Source organism: Astatotilapia calliptera, chromosome 18 (assembly GCF_900246225.1).
Source record: "Astatotilapia calliptera chromosome 18, fAstCal1.2, whole genome shotgun sequence".
Lineage (NCBI taxonomy): Eukaryota > Metazoa > Chordata > Actinopteri > Cichliformes > Cichlidae > Astatotilapia > Astatotilapia calliptera.
The window spans coordinates 7,220,332-7,239,049 of NC_039319.1; the positions used below are offsets into that span (position 1 = coordinate 7,220,332).

Sequence of the window (18,718 nt, forward strand, 5' to 3'; positions counted from 1 at the left end):
AGTCATGTGATCAGAGAGAAAAAAATAATCGGAGGTTCCTTTTCTGCACCGGCATCCCATAAACTAAAGTTTAATCCAACTGGAGATGACAGTAATGACTGATGGGAATACACAGCCTCAATAAATTTAACTTTATCAGACCTTCTCGCCTCTTTCTCTGTGTCTCCATAAGTCTTCCTCTCATCTCCGTCTCAAGCACGCAACAGTACATCTTCTGCAGTCAAAGATTCAAATCCATATCTGAAAGTTCCCACACTCTGCTCTCCTGTTTATCTCGCTTCTTCTCCACAGCTAAAGGCTTTTTATTCCTCACACTCCCCGAGTGTGGTTAGAGACCAGTTTTCAAAGAAACATCAGAAATAAAAATGAGACCATAGGTGAACCGTGTGGGAAACTCTCCTTGTTTTAGTCTCGAGGATTTGACTCGAGGCATTCAGCACACAGCCACTAAATCTCACCTGCAAGCTCAACTCACTGTCACGGTTTTATTTATTTATTCCCTCTTTGGTATTTTAGTCACAGCTACAGTCTCATTAACCTCCATCATATCACCTTATACACAAAAAGGCGTTATAGAGAGAAAAGATGTGCAGGTAATAAAAATAGATCTCAGGGGACACCTCATTTAAAGTTTGATTCCATAATAAAGATTTATGGACACGCAAGCAGTCAGAAGATCACACAAGAGTTTTCATCTTCCTTCAGATAAACAATATTTTCTAAGCAGGTATTTGTCACTATTTATTCTCTAACAAATACTTATATTAATTTTAAATTACATACTTTTATTCTCAGACTCTTTCTACAGCAGAGTCACAGTTGAAGATAGTTCTTATTTGTCTTATTTTGAGCATTAGTGCAGTTAATGCACCATCAGAGACAAGATGCTCACCTCTCTTCTACTTTCCTTCAAGTGATCTTTCTTTTGGCCGGCTGACAATCTGAATGGCAGGCTTCTGGGGCTTCCATACTCATCACATGTTAGTATGTAACAGGTGAAAGGATTGTAAATAACACAAATCAGGTGTCAAAAACCAAGCTGATGCAGAAGTGCTTTAAACCTGGCCAGCAGGAAGTGACTTCCTGAGGTGTACAAAGTCTATTTGTATAGAGGTCTATGGGGAAATGACCCTCAGCTTTCTTTAGTTAGAGTCAAAAAGGGGGATAATGTAGGGTTTACTTCAGAGTGAGCCTCCCTCACTGACAAGTGGTACCATATGAGTGTGCAGGAAGTAGCAACAGCAAAAAAAAAAATCAATTACATACATAGCTGTGTACCACCCTTAGAGTTTACTTTGGTTGTCACACAATAACGACAGGAATCACAGTTTTGTGTCACCAATGTAAAATGTTGGATATAACTTAATATTGTAAATAACTTAATAATTTTGACTGAACCAACCCACCCAATGCATTTTTAATTGATTTGATTTGATTTGATTGATTTGCCATTCCCCTTCCCTGTTTTTTTCCCCCTCCTAGTTTAAATTATTCAAGATGAAAAACATCCTCATTATCTTGCTTGACACGCTATCTGTTCCTCATTTGCATTTCATCTGTCCCTCTTACCCCTCCCCCCATCTTTCTCCATTTGCCCTCACTTGTTGTACTTGTCATGTGCTGATGTTTAGCTGTCAGGTGACTCACAGCTGTGGCAGGTTGCTCCGCTGTAGCCGGTGTCAGAGCAGTTACAGTGAAAGACGGTCCAGGATTGGCTGCAGCGGCCACCGTGTTCACAGCGACTGGGAGAACACCTGAGAGAGAGAGAGAGATATGTATAAACCAGGGGAAGAAATCCCAGTTTCCATCACGTTTTTGCAAGTAAAGAGACCATATCAGCAACAGGAAAAAGCACCATGCTGCATTCATTTTGATTAAAGCATTTTAAGAGCAGACTGTAACGTGTAGCTGGAGAGAAGATCCTGATGCAGGATGCAGATGCAGACAATACTGACAAAAAACACCCCAAACGACCAATTGGGAACAAATGTTTTTTTTAAATTGTTATTTTATGTTAATTCAATAAGCAGAAAAAATAAATGAATAAATAAATAAACATAATCGTGTGGAACAGTAGGAAACCCCAGAGAGTGCAAACAACAATCTGACAAGGACAAGGGGAAAGAAAGAAGGGAAACACAAGTGAAATCAAATGGGAAAAAAAGACCGAAAGCAACAGAAGCACGACGTGAAATCACTACAAAATAACCTTCAAAGCAAATCACAAGACAAGTAACTACCATTAAGACACATCTAATAACCAAACAAAGAAAGAAAAGAAAGAAAAAAAAACACTCAATGAATAAATAAACTAACAGATCCCACGAGAACCATGACAAAGAGTAACAGAACAGCAGCACCTTGAGGAAAAAGGAACATAATGTGTTTCTGCTGCTGATCTAGCAACCGAGCATTTAAGTGTTTGCCTTGTAAACGTTACTTTTGTATGGAAGAAATAAATGATAAAAAAAGATCATTTTAGTTTGACAGTGAAAAATAACAAGATTAATTAATGGGGATCTACTGTGCTTTTTCCCATTTTCTGCTGTATACTGTCACAGATATAAGGAAAATGGTCAAAGTTTCAAAATAAAGAGGTCAGTTTCAGACAGAATTTTTTTTCTACTATTGATTCAGTTTGATGTCAACATTGATCAGAAATCGTTTGCTTTTGTCTGACTAATTCTGCTTGAGACTGTTATTATAACCCATGAAAAAAAACATACTTATATATATGTAAACTAGTATGTTTTCCCTCCACACAGTATTTTGTTCTGCATCAGTGTAAAACACTCATCAGACTATGCCACCTCCTGTGAGTTATAAGAGCAATTTAAAGGATAAATGAATCATCTGAAGATAATATACACAATATTATACATTATATACATTATTCATAGACATAAAGAGTGTATGGAAAATAAATCTTCTCGAAGTATCAGTGCAGCTTGAAGCTGATGTTATATTAACTGCACCCAAATATTCATTTCAATGCTCCTCTAAGGCTGGGGAAGTCTCCGAGTTAAATTATTTACATGTTGTTGTATAATGTGTGCCTTGGTGTCATTGTAATAATGGTATTTACTGGCATGTAAATGCACTTTGAATCTTGGCGTCACAGATCAAAAGCGTATATTGAGAAGAAAAACAAACAAACATAAAAAACACCATCATTAAACTAGCTCTGCTTCAAAAAATTCACCTTTTCATTTCACAGAGGAAAAAGGGGTTTTGCAGATGTTCGAGGTCATTTATCCTAAGACTCTAAATCCACCTAATGTGCTACTAAACAGCAGTGAAACGACATAAATCTTTTCAATCATTTCCAGTATCGGTTTTTGTATTTAGGTACAATCTGAGATGTTGCTGGGTTAAAAAGAAATTGACTTCCTTATGCTTAATGGAAAATATCCATTGAAATACCTTTCCTCTGTGATATCAAAAGAATAAATTCATTACTTCACAGACTCGTGCTTTAGATTTTTCTTTCATTTTATATAAAAGGAAAGGTTTTCCAGTGAACAGAGGATATCTTTTCGCTTCTTCTCAGCGGCAGATCTTCTCTGACTGCTGCAAGACTGTTTGAAGAAGCTCCATCAATGACTCCAGATCCCAGGAGACTTTACTGAAGCTATGTGTGTTATTTATAGATAAATATCATACTGCTGTAACCATCATAACACCAGTCCTGTGTGGGAGGAGGGATGGAGTGGACTGAAGGAGGCAGGCAGAGACCGTAAAAATCGTAAGTTTCTGCGCTGGAAACGAAATCACTAAACTCCAACATTTAAAAACTCTGCTCCCTTTGACGTGTGCTTTCCCCTTCCCCTACATTTATATGATCTACAGTGGATATGTGTGCAGTTTATAAGAGAGTTATAAACTGCCTGTGCCATGACAAATATTGTAGAGACTGTAATCATATTTACAACTTGCGTCAATGACTCCAGATCCCAGTTTTTTGTTTGTTTGCATCATCGTGCTTTTACAATTTTTCCCTGACTTGTTGTTTGCAATGTTTGCAAATGTGACTTGTGATTACTTTGTCCACTGTGGGAGATTTGTTGTGATGAAAGGCAATGTGTAATTTATTATAATAAAACAGAGCAATTTGTTATCAGAAAGCAAACATCCACAACTGCGAAGAGCAGAATATTTTGTCACATGATGGTAGAAGGTAAAGGTAAGAAAACAAGTGAAGGTCACTGTTACGTTCCCCTATAAAGTCCAAGGGATGTGGTAAAGTAACAAAAAATATCCAGCTTAAAAAAGTAGACAAGGAGGCAAAATTGTTAAAGGTTATTTAATTTGAATTGATTAATAAATCAAAAGAGACAGACAAGCCGCTATCAACTTTTAAAGAAAGAAAACAAAACCCAGGAGTTGGTCTCTAAACTGAAAAGTCACTGAAACACACTCCTCTCCACAGAGCAGGAATATACAGCCACCCCACACACAGCTCACTAACTGCAAAACCAACAAGCCTCTCTGGCACCAGAGCTCACCATTTCTCTGGACTTATGTGCTCTATCTTAATTGCTGAGTAGAATCAGCTGTACAAAAAGGGTGGCGCCTAAAGCAGGAGAGACGGCAGGAACATCCACACAAGGCTAAATTCACAGGAAGCCCTGCTGAGGCTGTAACAGTCGCAGATAGAAAACTATGTTCTCTGTTTGTCTGAAGATTTTCTAAAGCGCAACTGGAAGAGAAAAACGTTGTCGGCAACCATTAAATGAGCAACTTGTGAAGTCAAAATAAAAGATTACTTCAGCTGTGAAATAATCTTACTAACAGTTAAATGATCATGTTTTATGTAGTTATAAAAACTTGCTCTTAACTTTTATTAATTTAGTTTCTCTTTGCTTCTAAGTTCTGCGATAAGTTTTACTTTTATGAAAACTCAAAAGGCTGTACATCTTTCTGTATCTTCTATGTGCGAGGCTTCGTTTTGTTTTATTTAAGCTGAAAACACAGATCAAGGCACTAATTGCTCTTCTATTAATGACGTGGCTGAAATGGCTGAATATGTCATTATAATATGTACTGTGGCATAATTCATTCTTCTGGGTATTTCTGAACTTCTATCAGTTTATACACTACAGAAACATTGCTGTTGAACACTGCAGAAACATAATTCATACTTTTATTTGTTCACTGGCCCTGAGACTCCAACTCAGATATTTTCAGTTTCCACCAAAATGTGATGGCATGACTGTGACACAGTGTTGTTGCCATGGTTACTCAGGAGGTTACTGAATCAATAATCCATGAGTTGTATTAGAAGGTAAACAAATATGTAAATCCTCTGTCTTATTTGTCTCTTCACTCTGTTAACATGGCCGATAGATTATACCCAGATTATGTTTATTTTCCATAAGTTGCACATAAAAGATGAGTATAGGCAATGTGACATCATGTATTACTGTGTTTAAGCCTTAACACTGGCATTTCGGCTGTTGCCATCTTGTTATTTTGGAGCCAGAACCAACCTTATTTTGAAAAGACATATGAGTGATAAATTACCAACTGCTCCACAGAATGTAAAGTGTAACACAAAGACACAGATACCCATTACAAACTTTAAAACATAATACCAGAACGCTGATAAAAATTGAGCATAGATTTCGAGGTCCAGTTCACTGACAGAAATCATTGAGTTGACACAGTTTAGCCTGTCCTGGCACCCACGTGTCACTCAAAGAAAACAACACTCCAAAGCCAGGGCGACTGTGGCTCAGGGGTTGGGAAGCGTATCTGTAACTGGAAGGTCGCCGGTTCGATCCCCGGGCTCTCTGTCCTGGTCGTTGTGTTCTTGGGCAAGACACTTTACCCTACCGCCTACTGGTGTTGGCCAATGGCGCGATATGGCAGCCTCGCTTCTGTCAGTCTCCCCCAGAGCAGCTGTGGCTACAACTGTAGCTTGCCTCCACCAATGTGAGAATGAATAAATAATGGCGTTGTAAAGCACTTTGGGTGCCTTGAAAAGCGCTATATAAACCCAATCCATTATGCAGTTATAAAACTGCATAATTTTAAGTTTTAATAGATCAGTTGGGTCACTTATGTAAACCCTGGATAAAAATGTGTTTATTCCACTTTAAATTTGGGCATTTTGTCATGCGACCTCTACCTACGTGTCCAGGCTGTACCCCTGTCATTTACTCAATGGCGACTACGGCAGGGTCCAGCCCTCCTGAATCCCTGAATTGGGTAGGTGGTTGAGGAGAGGACTAACGTTAACATGGGAGTCTAGAGGGATTGACTCACCTTTGAAACCAGCCTGAAGTGGGCATTTAAGGGCCTGCATTTTTTGACATTTTCACACAGACTCTATTTTTCCAGCCCCACAGGTTGATGGTACCAACCTTTTTTGGTTAATAGCGGTATCTGCAGTGATATAAAGGTTAAGAATAGTATTAGTGGTGTTTTGCAATTAGGTTCAATTTTCAGCATTTTTTCTCAGCTTGCTTGAGCATTGTCTGTTTGTATTTGTTACTCTGGTGTGTTGAGCTCTAAAACCACTGCACAACAGCAATCTTTGAGACAGATACCTCAAAAACTGTGCTGTACCTGAGAGAAGTTAGAAAATATATGTGACAGATTAAAATAGCCATATAAGCTGCTGTGTCTCTGCTAACCCACATAAAGGAGTAATGTGACCTCATTCTCTTGAGATAAAGACAGAGAGGACAACAGGAAACGATGAGTAACAGTGTTTTTATCTACACCGGTTGCTTTCCATCTGTTCCACGACCGGCTGGCACCTCCAGGAGGTTTGACACAAACACAAACACACACACACACACACACACAAAGACAATTTTAAGTCAGCGGTGGATGCAGCGCTCGGCAGTATGTGCAGGCTTTGAGCAGTGTGTTTTTCTCTTCTATCCTAAACGTACATTTCAGTGTGTGAGTTTACTTATGTAAATGTATGTGACAGTGTTAAACTGTGTGTTTGCCCGAACACAGGCAGAAATATTTAAGAGAAAACAGATGACTGCACAGAATCTGCAACCTCGCCTTTATTTAGATAAAAGCCCTAACTCAGCAGCCTGTCAGCCTGCAACAGTGTGATTTTTTTTTTTTAAAACAACCTCCATTTATCTCTATACTACTTTAATCTCAGAGTAAGCTGGAGCCTTGAAGATAAACCACTTAGCTTTTACTTTAAATTCACATTTCCACTTTGCTCCATTCCTTTATTTTACACAGTATATTGAGTGTTTGTGCATGTGAGTCAGTAGCAGGGAGGGTTTCAGGAATGTGACTGTTGATGCAATCAGACTCAGTGTGTCAGTAGTGTATACTGTACATGATCTATATAGATGCTTTTGTCTGACTGCCGATGAGCTTCGAATTCAATGCGGCTTTTGCTGAAATGAGAAGTCTATACACGTCTTACATGTGCATGCACTCAGGGGTAGCAAACAAATATGAATTACTGAGAGCCTGTGAGGAGATGAATGTGTGAAATTGTTTTGCGCTCTGAATCACTTTCGCAGTTTTGTTTAAATGGTCTAAAACATTCACTATCCTAAGAAGGAGCCCTCACACTTAGCTCACACTGCAATATGAGATGTTAGTGATTCGGTCAGCATCATATGGATTCTATGAAGGGCCTCAGTGGTTTTGTAAGACAGTTCAACCTGTTATTCTGACTCTTAAAACCATAAAGAGCCCAATCACAGTTGTTCTTTGCAAGGTGCAGCTTAAAGTTTCCAGGAGTAGTTTGGATGAGTGGCACTAGATTAAAAGACAGATATGCAACAAAATTCAAATTTCTGGCACCGCAGAAGGTATAACTTACCTTGGTATAAGTGGAACATGATTGAAATACATTTTCGTGTGGGCAATGTACCAGGATGGCCGAGTGGTTAAGGCGTTGGACTTAAGTTCCAATGAGCAGGTGCTCTCGTGGGTTCGAGCCCCACTCCTGGTATAATTTGGTACCACATGTGTAGTAAACTAAAGTACCAATGAATAGTGGAATTGTAAAGCACTTTGAAGGCCCTGAAAAGCGCTATATAAATGCAATCTATTATTATTAAACTAGAAGGTAGCGGTGGACTAAATCACAAGTTAATGAGTATCTGTGTTATATTAAAGGAAGACAATGAGAAAGGTCTTTTGGCCAATGATATATATCTGCTACACACAGTGATTTTTACTATATGATATCATATGTTACCTTCTCAAGTAAATGTTTTGTAGTGGATCTCCAAAAGTTGATTCGTAGCGTTTTCAGTAGGAGAAACATTTCGTCACTCATCCAAGTGACTTCTTCACTCTCAGCTGACTGCAGGTTTCCCCGACCTTATAAACAGTACATTTGCATAATGACTGAAACCAGCCCAATGAAGGAACAATGGGCTGGGAGGTCAGTTCCTTCATCATAGTTATGCAAATTCTCATGACCATTGATCAACAACCACTGATCAAAGGCCATGAGTACCATTCACAGAGAGTTGGGGAATGGCTGCAATCGCAGTATTGCAAGAGAGCGAAAGATGTACCCTCAGGCCCCCTCCTTGATTCAGAGATGGTCTTTCCCTTTTAACGTAAATGGCCTCCTTGACTCCGCACTCAAACCAGCGTTCCTCCCTGTCCAGGATGTTTACATCCTCACCATTGAAAGAGTGTCCACTGGCCTGTAGGTGTAAATATACTGCAGAGTCCTGGCCTGACGAGGTAGCTCTTCTGTGTTGTGCCATCTGCTTCACCAGAGGTTGTTTGGTTTCCCCGATATATAAATCCTGACAATCCTCCTGGCACAACAGCGTACACTATGTTACTCTGTTTGTGTCAGGGGACACAGAGCCACAGAGGCTCTGTGTTTAGAAAAAAATGCATCTCAACTGTTCCGATACTCCTGACACGTACGGGATCACTACAGGTTTTTGCTTAGGCAGCTGTTGTCCTTCTCTCCTGGATTGACTGGCGCTTTCTTTTGGCGCCTTCCCAGCTTTAACAAAAGTCCAGCTGGGATAACCACATTTACTCAGGGCCTTCTTGATGTGATGTTGGCTTTCCTCAGGGGCAGATACCCGGATGGCCGAGTGGTTAAGGCGTTGGACTTAAGTTCCAATGAGCACATGCTCTCGTGGGTTCAAACCCCTCTCCTGGTACATTTTGGAATCCCATGTGTGGTAATCTGGAAGTTATCTGTGGGAACTTACTTGCGCTTCCTTCTGCATGTTAGTAAGTAAGTGTTGTGTTAAAGGAAGACAATGAAATGCAGCTCAAAAAGCATTACTTCATCTTTCCTTGGCCTAATGATATATATCTACTAGACACAGTGATTTTTACTATATGATATCATATGTTACCTTCTCAAGCAAATGTTTTGTACTTGATAAAAAGTTACGTATTTCTGGGTTTGTTGGTCACGATCGTGACAGACTATCATTATGTGAGCAGACACCAGGATGGCCGAGTGGTTAAGGCGTTGGACTTAAGTTCCAATGAGCACATGCTCTCGTGGGTTCGAGCCCCACTCCTGGTATACTTAAATAACTCACATCATTTGCCCTGTTCTTTGCCAGAAAGAACATTTATAATTAGGGTAATTGTTCCTGTTATTACTTTGTGTATCATCAACACAGAAGCCAATTGTTTCTGCTACACATGACTTACTCTGCAGATCTGAGATGACTATAAATTACTTTTAGAAAATGGAAACTTGGTTTGCTGTAACAAAGTGGGATCCAATGAGCAAATGCTCTTGTGAGTTCAAAATCAACCCCCTGGTATCTAATCTGAGTGGATAACGTTACCACAGTAAACTGCAGTTTAATACATGCATGAAGGCCAAGGAAAACAATGTAATGGCTACTAACATGAGCATAAACTCAAATATAGTTAATCCTCATTGTGCGTGTATAACATGTCTGTGTGTGCATCAAGTTTACAAAAACACACTGAACTCACCAGCCAATTGCGTTGCTTGTGGCCAAAGATAAGTGATTAACGGAGAGTAAAGAAGGCTTCAGGGGCAAAATACTAGATAAAATATAAAGTGTCCCCTCAGGCAAGTATTTTTCCAAATTGACAAAAAGAAAGGGATCTCACAGCTGTCGACTACATTGCTATGAGTTTTAGTCACATCCATCATGCAGGTATAATCACTGGAGTGACATTTTAATCAACAGGAATGCAGCACAATGTGAAAGTGAAAGCAGTGCCCTGTTGATTTAATTATGTGTTTAGTTTTTGTATAAGTTTTTTTTTTTTCATATTTTGATGTTTCTTTGAATTTTGGTAAATATGGAGGACCAGGGGCCCGTTCTTCGTACGTCGCTCACTACATCCAAGATCAAATGAAACATCCAAGATCAAATCATCGCCCTAACCGTGAGCTCGCTAATCCGGTTCTCCGAACACACCTTCCGTTGACGATTAGTACAGCTGGACGCAGTAATGTGACATCACTGGGTGTCGTAAAAGGGGCTACGCATCGATAGTAGAAACATTGATCGGCAACCCGCTGATTGGTCGGCGAAAATGTCGAAGGGGCGCGCTCGGTATTTTCCGGCAGCAGAGCAAGAACTCTTGAGTGAGGGATTTCAGGAGTTTCAGAGTTTAATTAAAACGCAAGGGAACACTGCAAAGGCTGCAAAAGCAAGGAGAGAGGGCTGTCAGAAAGTTGCTGACAAATTAAACTCGTAAGTAAGTTAATAATAAAAATAATAATGGAGTGGATTTATATAGCGCTTTTCAAGGCACCCAAAGCGCTTTACGATACCACTATTCATTCACTCTCACATTCACACACTGGTGGAGGCAGCTACGGTTGTAGCCACAGCTGCCCTGGGGCAGACTGACAGAAGCCAGGCTGCCATATCGCGCCATCGGCCCCTCTGGCCAACACCAGTAGGCGGTAGGGTAGATCTATCATATGACACTATATTGTCCAATATTATATTACATTATATTATATTATAATATGTTATATTATATCCCCTTACACATTAGAGCCACAACAGGACCCACTAGAACATGGGAACAAGTAAAAGTGAAATATAAGAATATTCTACAGAATGGTAATATTTATCACTTATATTGCTTTTCGTCTCTTGGAATGAGACCCTGGAATAATCTGTTTGTTTGTTCATAACAGCAACCAAGAAAAGGGCAGAGCAAAAAAAGACAGGTGGAGGTCCTGCACCCCCTTGTCAACAAGTTGGTTAAGTAAATAATACCCTCACGGGAAAATCGATATCTCTCTATGAGCACACTGTCGCGCTGAGCTAAAGGATCCTGTCTATCCCGCAATATACGCTGAGTTCTGAAAACTCTCCTTATCAATCTTGCACCTTCCGCAATGGGTGGCTCGCGTATACGGACAGGACATGGCAGCGACAGGCTTCCCAAATCCACCTTCGCTTTTATAGCCGTGGTCTCTCATCTTGATTACATGAAGTAATTTACAATTACTACTCTGAAATATGAATTAAATCTGTAATAATCACATACATGTAATAGAATGTTAATAGTACATTTCCCTTTTTTAGGAAATGACCTGTATGTATCTGTGTGAAATCAATAAAAGGATCAAGTGCTGCATTATCTTTAGTTACATTGATAATATTTATTTATGGTGAAACAGTGGTAAAATATCGCTGTTGCTTTCGTATAAATGAAGCGGACATACCTGAGTGGCCGCGATCTAATCCTGTTTACATAAAGTAAGCCTGCTCCCGAGCAGGTTTACGCTTACGGCTCTGTTGCTATGACAGCAAGTCCCAGATGTGCTTCGAAGAACCGAACGATCCAAGATCACGCGAAATCGTCAACATTCAAATCCGGCTAACTTACTTAGCGAGGTACGAAGAACGGGCCCCAGGTCAGTGTTCAGATAAGGTTGTAAACAAGATGTTTACAACCTTATCTGTTCTGTTTACAACAACAGAATATTCTGCTGCAGGCATAATTGCCTCCACACTGCAGTTTTACTGGTTTTCAGTAAGCTGTGCTTTTTCTAAATAGCTATACTGCACATATGTTAGTGTCATGACACTCTAGCAATGTTTTAGTTTACTCCCTGGTTGTGATCACACATCCTTGGTTGCTTGGCAACTCTTCTTGCAGTGACAAGAGCAATCAAGCTTGAAACCAAGTTTATCTAAGAAAAAATAGCCATCAGTTTGCTTATCACAAACAGACTTGTACATATTCAATATCAGTCAAGTAAACACTGAACCATAAACAATCAATAATGCAAAAGACAAAACTATGTCCAGATGAGCAGATTCAACTTTCTGTGATTCATCTTGTTACGGCCCTGTTCACTACATTTAAAGCTACAGTCCTTGCCAGGACTGTTACAGTGTAACAGCTGGCATGACATGTATCAGGTCTTGTACATCACCAGGCTGTACGAGACCTGAATATTTAAGATGTTGGACTCAGATGGGTGTGTACCCATGTGGATTTAGGCCCTACTCTAGCTATCACAGATATTTTTGAGGACAAAACAGTTCTTTTTGAATCTTTGACAGCTTTTCAAGTCAGTTGAAAGTTGGATAATTTTCTTGCTTTACGTGTTCAGCTGATGTCTGTAAAAGCAGGCTTAATCTTTCATAGCTCTAGGTGAACAAGCCTAAATATGATCTTCCACTGGTATGTAGACACCTCACCAGAGATGACCTGGGGGAACAATTCCATGTACTATATATAGTATGTGGTATTGTTAGATATGAATACATGTGGGCTGCATTTAATCATACAAGGAAACACCAAAATATAAACAAAAAACAAAAGAGTAGGCAAGGAAATCTCTTCCAAGGTTGTGAACAGGCTGGCTGAGTAGTTACGGTGTTGTACTCGAGCTGCTTAAAAAACATTTTAATTGTGTTGCTTGCAGTTTGAAGTGTTGAGTATAAAAAACATGGATGCTTCTATATACTTCTATAGCAGTCTCCTTTATATGGAAGGTGTGTGTGGTGTGACCCATTTTTCTTTATATCTCACAAGTACGATTGTACAGTAGAGGCTATGGTTATTTTTGTTTTTTGTCTTGTTCTGTTCCTGCAGCCAGAACTGAGCAGGAGCTGAATTCTCATGAAAAATAATCTGATAAATGTGAGAAAAGAAAGGTATTTAATTAAACCAGCTGGAGGAGATCCTCTTTCTCTGGTGAAAATGTGTAGCTGATGTCTGCAACTGTATTCACGGACGCCATATCATATATAAGTGTGTGTTTTCTGGTTTTTGCCAAAAGGAACATTCATAATTATGATAATCGTTCCTCTCATTGCATTGTGTAATTAGTGTATCATCAAGACAGAAGGCAATTGTCTCTGTTGTGCATGACTTACTCTGCCGATCTGAGAGGACTATAAATTACTTTTAGAAAATGGAAACTCTTACACTTCTCAATGTCTTTCTGCATCTGCCGTATGCCCTGCCATATTTGCCTTTAATATTTACAACAATTAGACCTCTTTTAGCAATCCTGGTGACATAGCTTGCACTAGTAAAACCATTGCTAATTATTGGACATTAAACTGAATTATTGTGAAACTAAACTGGAATGGAGGCAACACGGTGGCACGGTGGTTAGCACTGTTGCCGCACAGCAAGAAGGTCCTGAGTTCAATTCTACCATCAGGCCGGGGTCTTTCTGTGTGGAGCTTGCATGTTCTCCCCGTGTTTGCGTGGGTTCCCTCCGGGTACTCTGGCTTCTTCCCACCGTCCAAAGACATGCAGCTTGTGGGGATAGGTTAATTGGATAATCCAAATTGTCACTAGGTGTGAATGTGAGTGCGAATGGTTGTCTGTCCCTGTGTGTTGGCCCTGCGACAGACTGGCGACCTGTCCAGGGTGTACCCCGCCTCTCGCCCTATGACAGCTGGGATAGGCTCCAGCGCCCCCCGCGACCCTGATAAGCGGAAGCGAATGGATGGATGGATGGATAAACTGGAATGGTTACAGTGCCATACTTAGGGATGACATTTCACTTTTTTGTGTGTGGATGACTGATGGGATTTCATGTCAGAAACTTAAAATCCCTCCTCAGAGTCAATCTCATATATGCCTTGATCAAGTGCATTGGAAAGTTATATAGAAATCAGGATGGCTGAGTGGTTAAGGCGTTGGACTTAAGTTCCAATGAGCAAATGCTCTCGTGGGTTCAAACCCCACTCCTGGTATTCTGTGCTTTAGTGAAGCTTCACATAACCCTTACCTTGTGTAACAAACCTAGCAATAGCACTCTCTGGTAAAAAAAAAAAAACATAGCTAAGAAAAACTGAAGTCATTTGCATAATACAGATTTCATATCATATAATAGTGAGCATCATCTGGTTGTTATAAAAAGAGCTTTTGCAATAATTTTTCCTACACTGTTTTGAGACCAGTTTTAAATAAGACAGTGTTTTTAAAGTTTCCATAATGCTTGCAGTGTTTATAATGTCTAGGAAAGCCAGTTTTCATAACTACTGTTTTCCTAGCTTTGGCTGTATGAAGATACTGGGGCTATTCCTCCAGTAAAAATACCTAGCTTGCATTGTAAAACTGTAGTGATTGGCTTACATGTAACATGCGCTTACATCTACTTGGCCATCCTGGTAGTTTGCCCAAGGAAACTACCAGGATGGCCGAGTGGTTAAGGCGTTGGACTTAAGTTCCAATGAGCACATGCTCTCGTGGGTTCAAGCCCCACTCCTGGTAGAGTCAAATTTGCTGTCCATGTGGAGTTCTGATTTACTTTGGTGTTAGTAAAGGTAGTGACTATATCCAAAAAGTTACAGTGATGCCTTAAGTTCCAGTGGGTTCAAATCCCACCCCTGTTAGAGCAGCTGTATTCACTCATTAAACCTTAGAGGAGGGGTGTCCAACTCCAGTCCTTGAGAGCTACTGTCCTGCAGCTTTTAGATGCATCCTTGTGAATGAATGGCAGTTTACCTAAAATCAAACTGATTATATCCAAGAATAGAAAATATATGTTCGCTAGCATGTGTGTGATTAATGTTCATTTGTGAAAATGTAGCATTGTATGGTTTTCTTTCAACAGGTCTGATTTGGATTAGTTCATATTCTTGGATTTTGGCCACTGAAGATGCCAAAAAGCTGAATTATTCCATTAGTACAATGATATTGGCAGATGTGAACACTGTTGTGTTTGCATTCACTACAGCTCCATTATGTTCCCATCGTCACGCACACCCACCAACCGAGGGTGAACATTTCTCAAAGGCTGCTGCAAAACACTGAGCTCTCTTGGGAGGAAATAAATTATTTTACCAGAAAAACAATTTCAATCTGTGCCAAACGCTATTCACTCAACCCTCCCTGAGTCTCCCTGAATATCACATCCATACACCCTGTAGGATCAAAGCACCAAACACAGAGAACACCAGGTGATCAGCAAAAGTACCCGGTGTATTATGTGTGATGCTCAATTCCTTCTCTAGCTCATAAAAGATGGAAGAAAGCAAGAAAATGATGGTGCTAAAAGCGATAATGCGAACAAAAAATAATAATAAAAAAGGATGAAAGGCAGCAGCCAAAATGCTGTATATGAAAGATGACAAATGTTACAAAATGCTATCCCTCAAAAACCAAACAAAGAACCACACCAAGACTGACTCCACCTACAAGCAGGCTGAATAGACAATTTTCAAAGGTTGCCATTCAGCTTGTTGAATGTCAGGAATAGACTCAAAAGAACAACAAATGAATACAAGAGGCAGGAGGAGCTGCAGGTGCACTACCGATAAGAGCTTTAACACTGAACACATGTTCAATATCCAATTTTTAGATCTTGCTCTCTTTAGAAGTATTGCCTTTCTTTTTATGTTTTCTTTTACTCACTGCTTTTACTTTGTATTTTACACTCTCAGTTAGACTTTAGGGACCAATATTGCTTGGTTTGGAACAGGGACAGATGTAGATTCGTATTAAAATACACCATTTCATAAAGTAATCCATGTGTTTGAAAACTCAGGTATATATTTACTGCAGGGCATTTTTACATGCGCCCCCTTACTGTACCATTAAAGACATTTTTCATCAACCCGCCTCTATAGCTAGAAAAACTATTTAATTGACATGTACTCCTATTATTAAACATGGTCTACTTTACTGTGTGGAACAACAATGATTATGGTTTCCAGTCATTTTATTATTTTTACTGTAATTCATCCCTTTGAACTTTATCAAGGCTTACGCTAAGGGTATCGGCAGATGAATGCGGATTCAGGCAGCTGTAGCCATGGGCTGTCTGCTGCGCTTCACCTTTGCTAATTGGATTCACTGAACTGGACCCCTTGAACATATTTGTGGCCGTGGTGCTTTTTGGAGAATTTTAAATTAAACCAAGAAGCCCGTGTACCCTTTTGGGTTAATAAAATGTATTGTTATATTACTTAGAAGTAATTAGCTGCTACGGGTTTATGTGTGACAACTCCTCGATGGGATGACGGAGTGAGTATGCAATGAGTTACCAACAAATTGTAACTGACTATATTATTTGTGCATATGTATGTACAAACGCCCCAGACAGTCAAGGAAAAAGACTAGCATGTTTTATTAGCTAAGGGGAATGTGTGTCATGCTTGTGTATGTGTACAGGATGCTGCAGTCAATGACAGAGCCACTCCATCACATTATGGCTAAAATTAAACATGAATGCTTATCCAAGCAACACAGCGGTAAGGATTTCTGCATCGGTGTCGGTGCGTCTCAGTGTCAATGACAGCGAGGGTATAAAATGATTTAATCTGAGCTCAGTGAGATGGGTTTCTGCTGGTGCTGACCTGTCAATGATGCCGCACATGTCGATTTGCAGCTGGCTGTAATTTCCCAGCAGTCTTTGCTGCACCTTGATCAGGTCGACTCGCTGGTTCTCCACCGTGAGTAGACGCATGCAGCCCTGGAAAGTCTCGAAGAGGTTTCTACATTCCTCACTGTGCTCTTCAGCAGGACAACCTTGATGGGAAAGAAGTTTTATCAGTTAAACAAAAAGACAAGACAACACCAATGAGATTATGCTATCCTCCAAAGAAAACAACAGGACAGGCCAAGTGCACAAGGTGTTAACAAGACCAGTAGTTTGGTTTTAAAGTTTAGTGGTGGTGTGAAAATTACATGTATATTGCAGGAACTTTCAGACTGGCTTTAAATGTATAAATGAAAGCTTTACAGCATGCTTGTGAAGTGAAAACATGTAGCACAAAGCAGTAAAAACTCTGCTTCACACACATTCATACCAGTGAAAATAATCTGTAAAATTTACGTGATACCGCTGCCTTACTAGTGCATACAGGAGACAGAGCACATAACACCCACTTGCTAGTGAATGTGCCCAAATATTAGTTGCTCTGTTCTTATATCAACACAATCCAACATCACATGCCCTTTGTCCCACAGAGCTGGCTGGTTAAAGATCAGTTAATATCTCATCTGCATTGAACACTTCTGTTCTGCATACAGCTGTCTTAGGTAAGTCCTTAAGCCCTTTAGAAAATGTCAGAACTGCAGTGCATGAGTAAAATGATGAGTGAGAGTAAAATGAAGTCAAACTCTGGTAAAAGGTCTTCTACCACATAAAGAGTGGTGCTGTTATTTGTGCTTTTTTCTTGTACTCCTAAGTGCCTAAAATCCTGCAAATGTGGACCCGAGTTCACTCCTTTCCCTTTAACACACCTTGGATTGTGTGCACTATCGAGTGCCTCCTAACTGAGAAAAAGGAAGTTGTCATGTTTAGTGACTGGGAAAAAAATTAGGTTGGCATAGCATGAGTTGAAAAGCAGTTTGAAACAGGAAAAAGGGGACTCTAAAAGGAAGTTTGACAGGAAATTGCAGTGCAATAACATCAAAGAGGTGTAGAGAGGAATGAATATCATTACTGGCTTCAAGCAGAAGAGAAATCAGCCGTTTAAGATGCTCTGCAAACGGATTTGACCAGTTGCTCCCGCCAACCTCTGCCAGTCCAGCTTCTTCGCCATCACCACCCTCACTAAGCACCTTCTACACCAGCTTCTCCTCAGCTCTTCTTTACAGTGGATTGGGTGAGAGCTGAGCTCAGGAGGCAGAATTCAGGGAAGGCGGAAGACCGTGGTGCCCGGTACTCTGGCACTTAAAGACCGTGTGTCAAAGCCGGTGGAGCCTGCCTGTGCTATCTTCAGCCTAAGTCATTGGTGCAGGAGGAAAACATCATGTCTTATGCCAGTAAGGCAGGGCAGCTAATGATGATTAATCACTACAGAGCAATTCCTCTCACTTCTCAAATAACAGAGATATGATATGGGGAGTGTGAGCCCCATGAGACCACAACTCCAACATGCACTAGAACCATTACAGTTTGAGTACCAGGGGAACACTGGTGAGGATGACCTGGTCTTCTCATGCAGTTAATAGCGTTCATAATACTGATGATTAGTCTTACGGGGATCATTTGCACCTTTTAATTGGCTATTTTATTGCTTCATATCTATCTTTAAATCATATGAAAACAGGTCATCTTTTTTGTTGTTGTCCACTTACTGCAGCTAGCGCGAGTAAATGTGTAAATGTGCGAGAGTGCACTTGCAGGATGATAAAAAAGCCTAAAGCTGTTAAACACAATGCTAGACTACAATATTGCTGAGCAGAGGGAAAACAAAGGAGATGAGATTTTTAGGCAGCGAGGGAGGCAGTGAAGTATGAACAAAAGGGGGAAAGGGAGGGATAAAAAAGAAAGAGAATGAAGTGGATTGCAGCATGAGGCAAGGAC

The 18,718-nt window shown here is 40.1% G+C and overlaps 1 protein-coding gene and 5 non-coding genes across 6 annotated transcripts in view; 5 read left to right on the forward strand and 1 right to left on the reverse strand.

The window, feature by feature from the left end:
• LOC113011429 (contactin-associated protein-like 4) overlaps nucleotides 1-18,718 on the reverse strand; it is a 152,533-nt gene that overhangs the window by 47,048 nt on the left and 86,767 nt on the right. The window contains exons 10-11 of the mRNA XM_026151015.1: nucleotides 16,761-16,932; nucleotides 1,648-1,754 (exon numbers count right to left, since the gene is read on the reverse strand). Coding sequence (XP_026006800.1) covers nucleotides 1,648-1,754; nucleotides 16,761-16,932 — 279 coding nt within the window. The remainder of the gene's footprint in view (nucleotides 1-1,647; nucleotides 1,755-16,760; nucleotides 16,933-18,718) is intronic.
• On the forward strand, nucleotides 7,860-7,942 carry trnal-uaa (transfer RNA leucine (anticodon UAA)). Its single transcript has one exon. It is a non-coding gene; the product is annotated as a tRNA-Leu (tRNA).
• Nucleotides 9,046-9,128, forward strand: trnal-uaa (transfer RNA leucine (anticodon UAA)). Its single transcript has one exon. It is a non-coding gene; the product is annotated as a tRNA-Leu (tRNA).
• On the forward strand, nucleotides 9,423-9,505 carry trnal-uaa (transfer RNA leucine (anticodon UAA)). The gene has a single exon. It is a non-coding gene; the product is annotated as a tRNA-Leu (tRNA).
• Nucleotides 14,071-14,153, forward strand: trnal-uaa (transfer RNA leucine (anticodon UAA)). Its single transcript has one exon. It is a non-coding gene; the product is annotated as a tRNA-Leu (tRNA).
• Nucleotides 14,591-14,673, forward strand: trnal-uaa (transfer RNA leucine (anticodon UAA)). The gene has a single exon. It is a non-coding gene; the product is annotated as a tRNA-Leu (tRNA).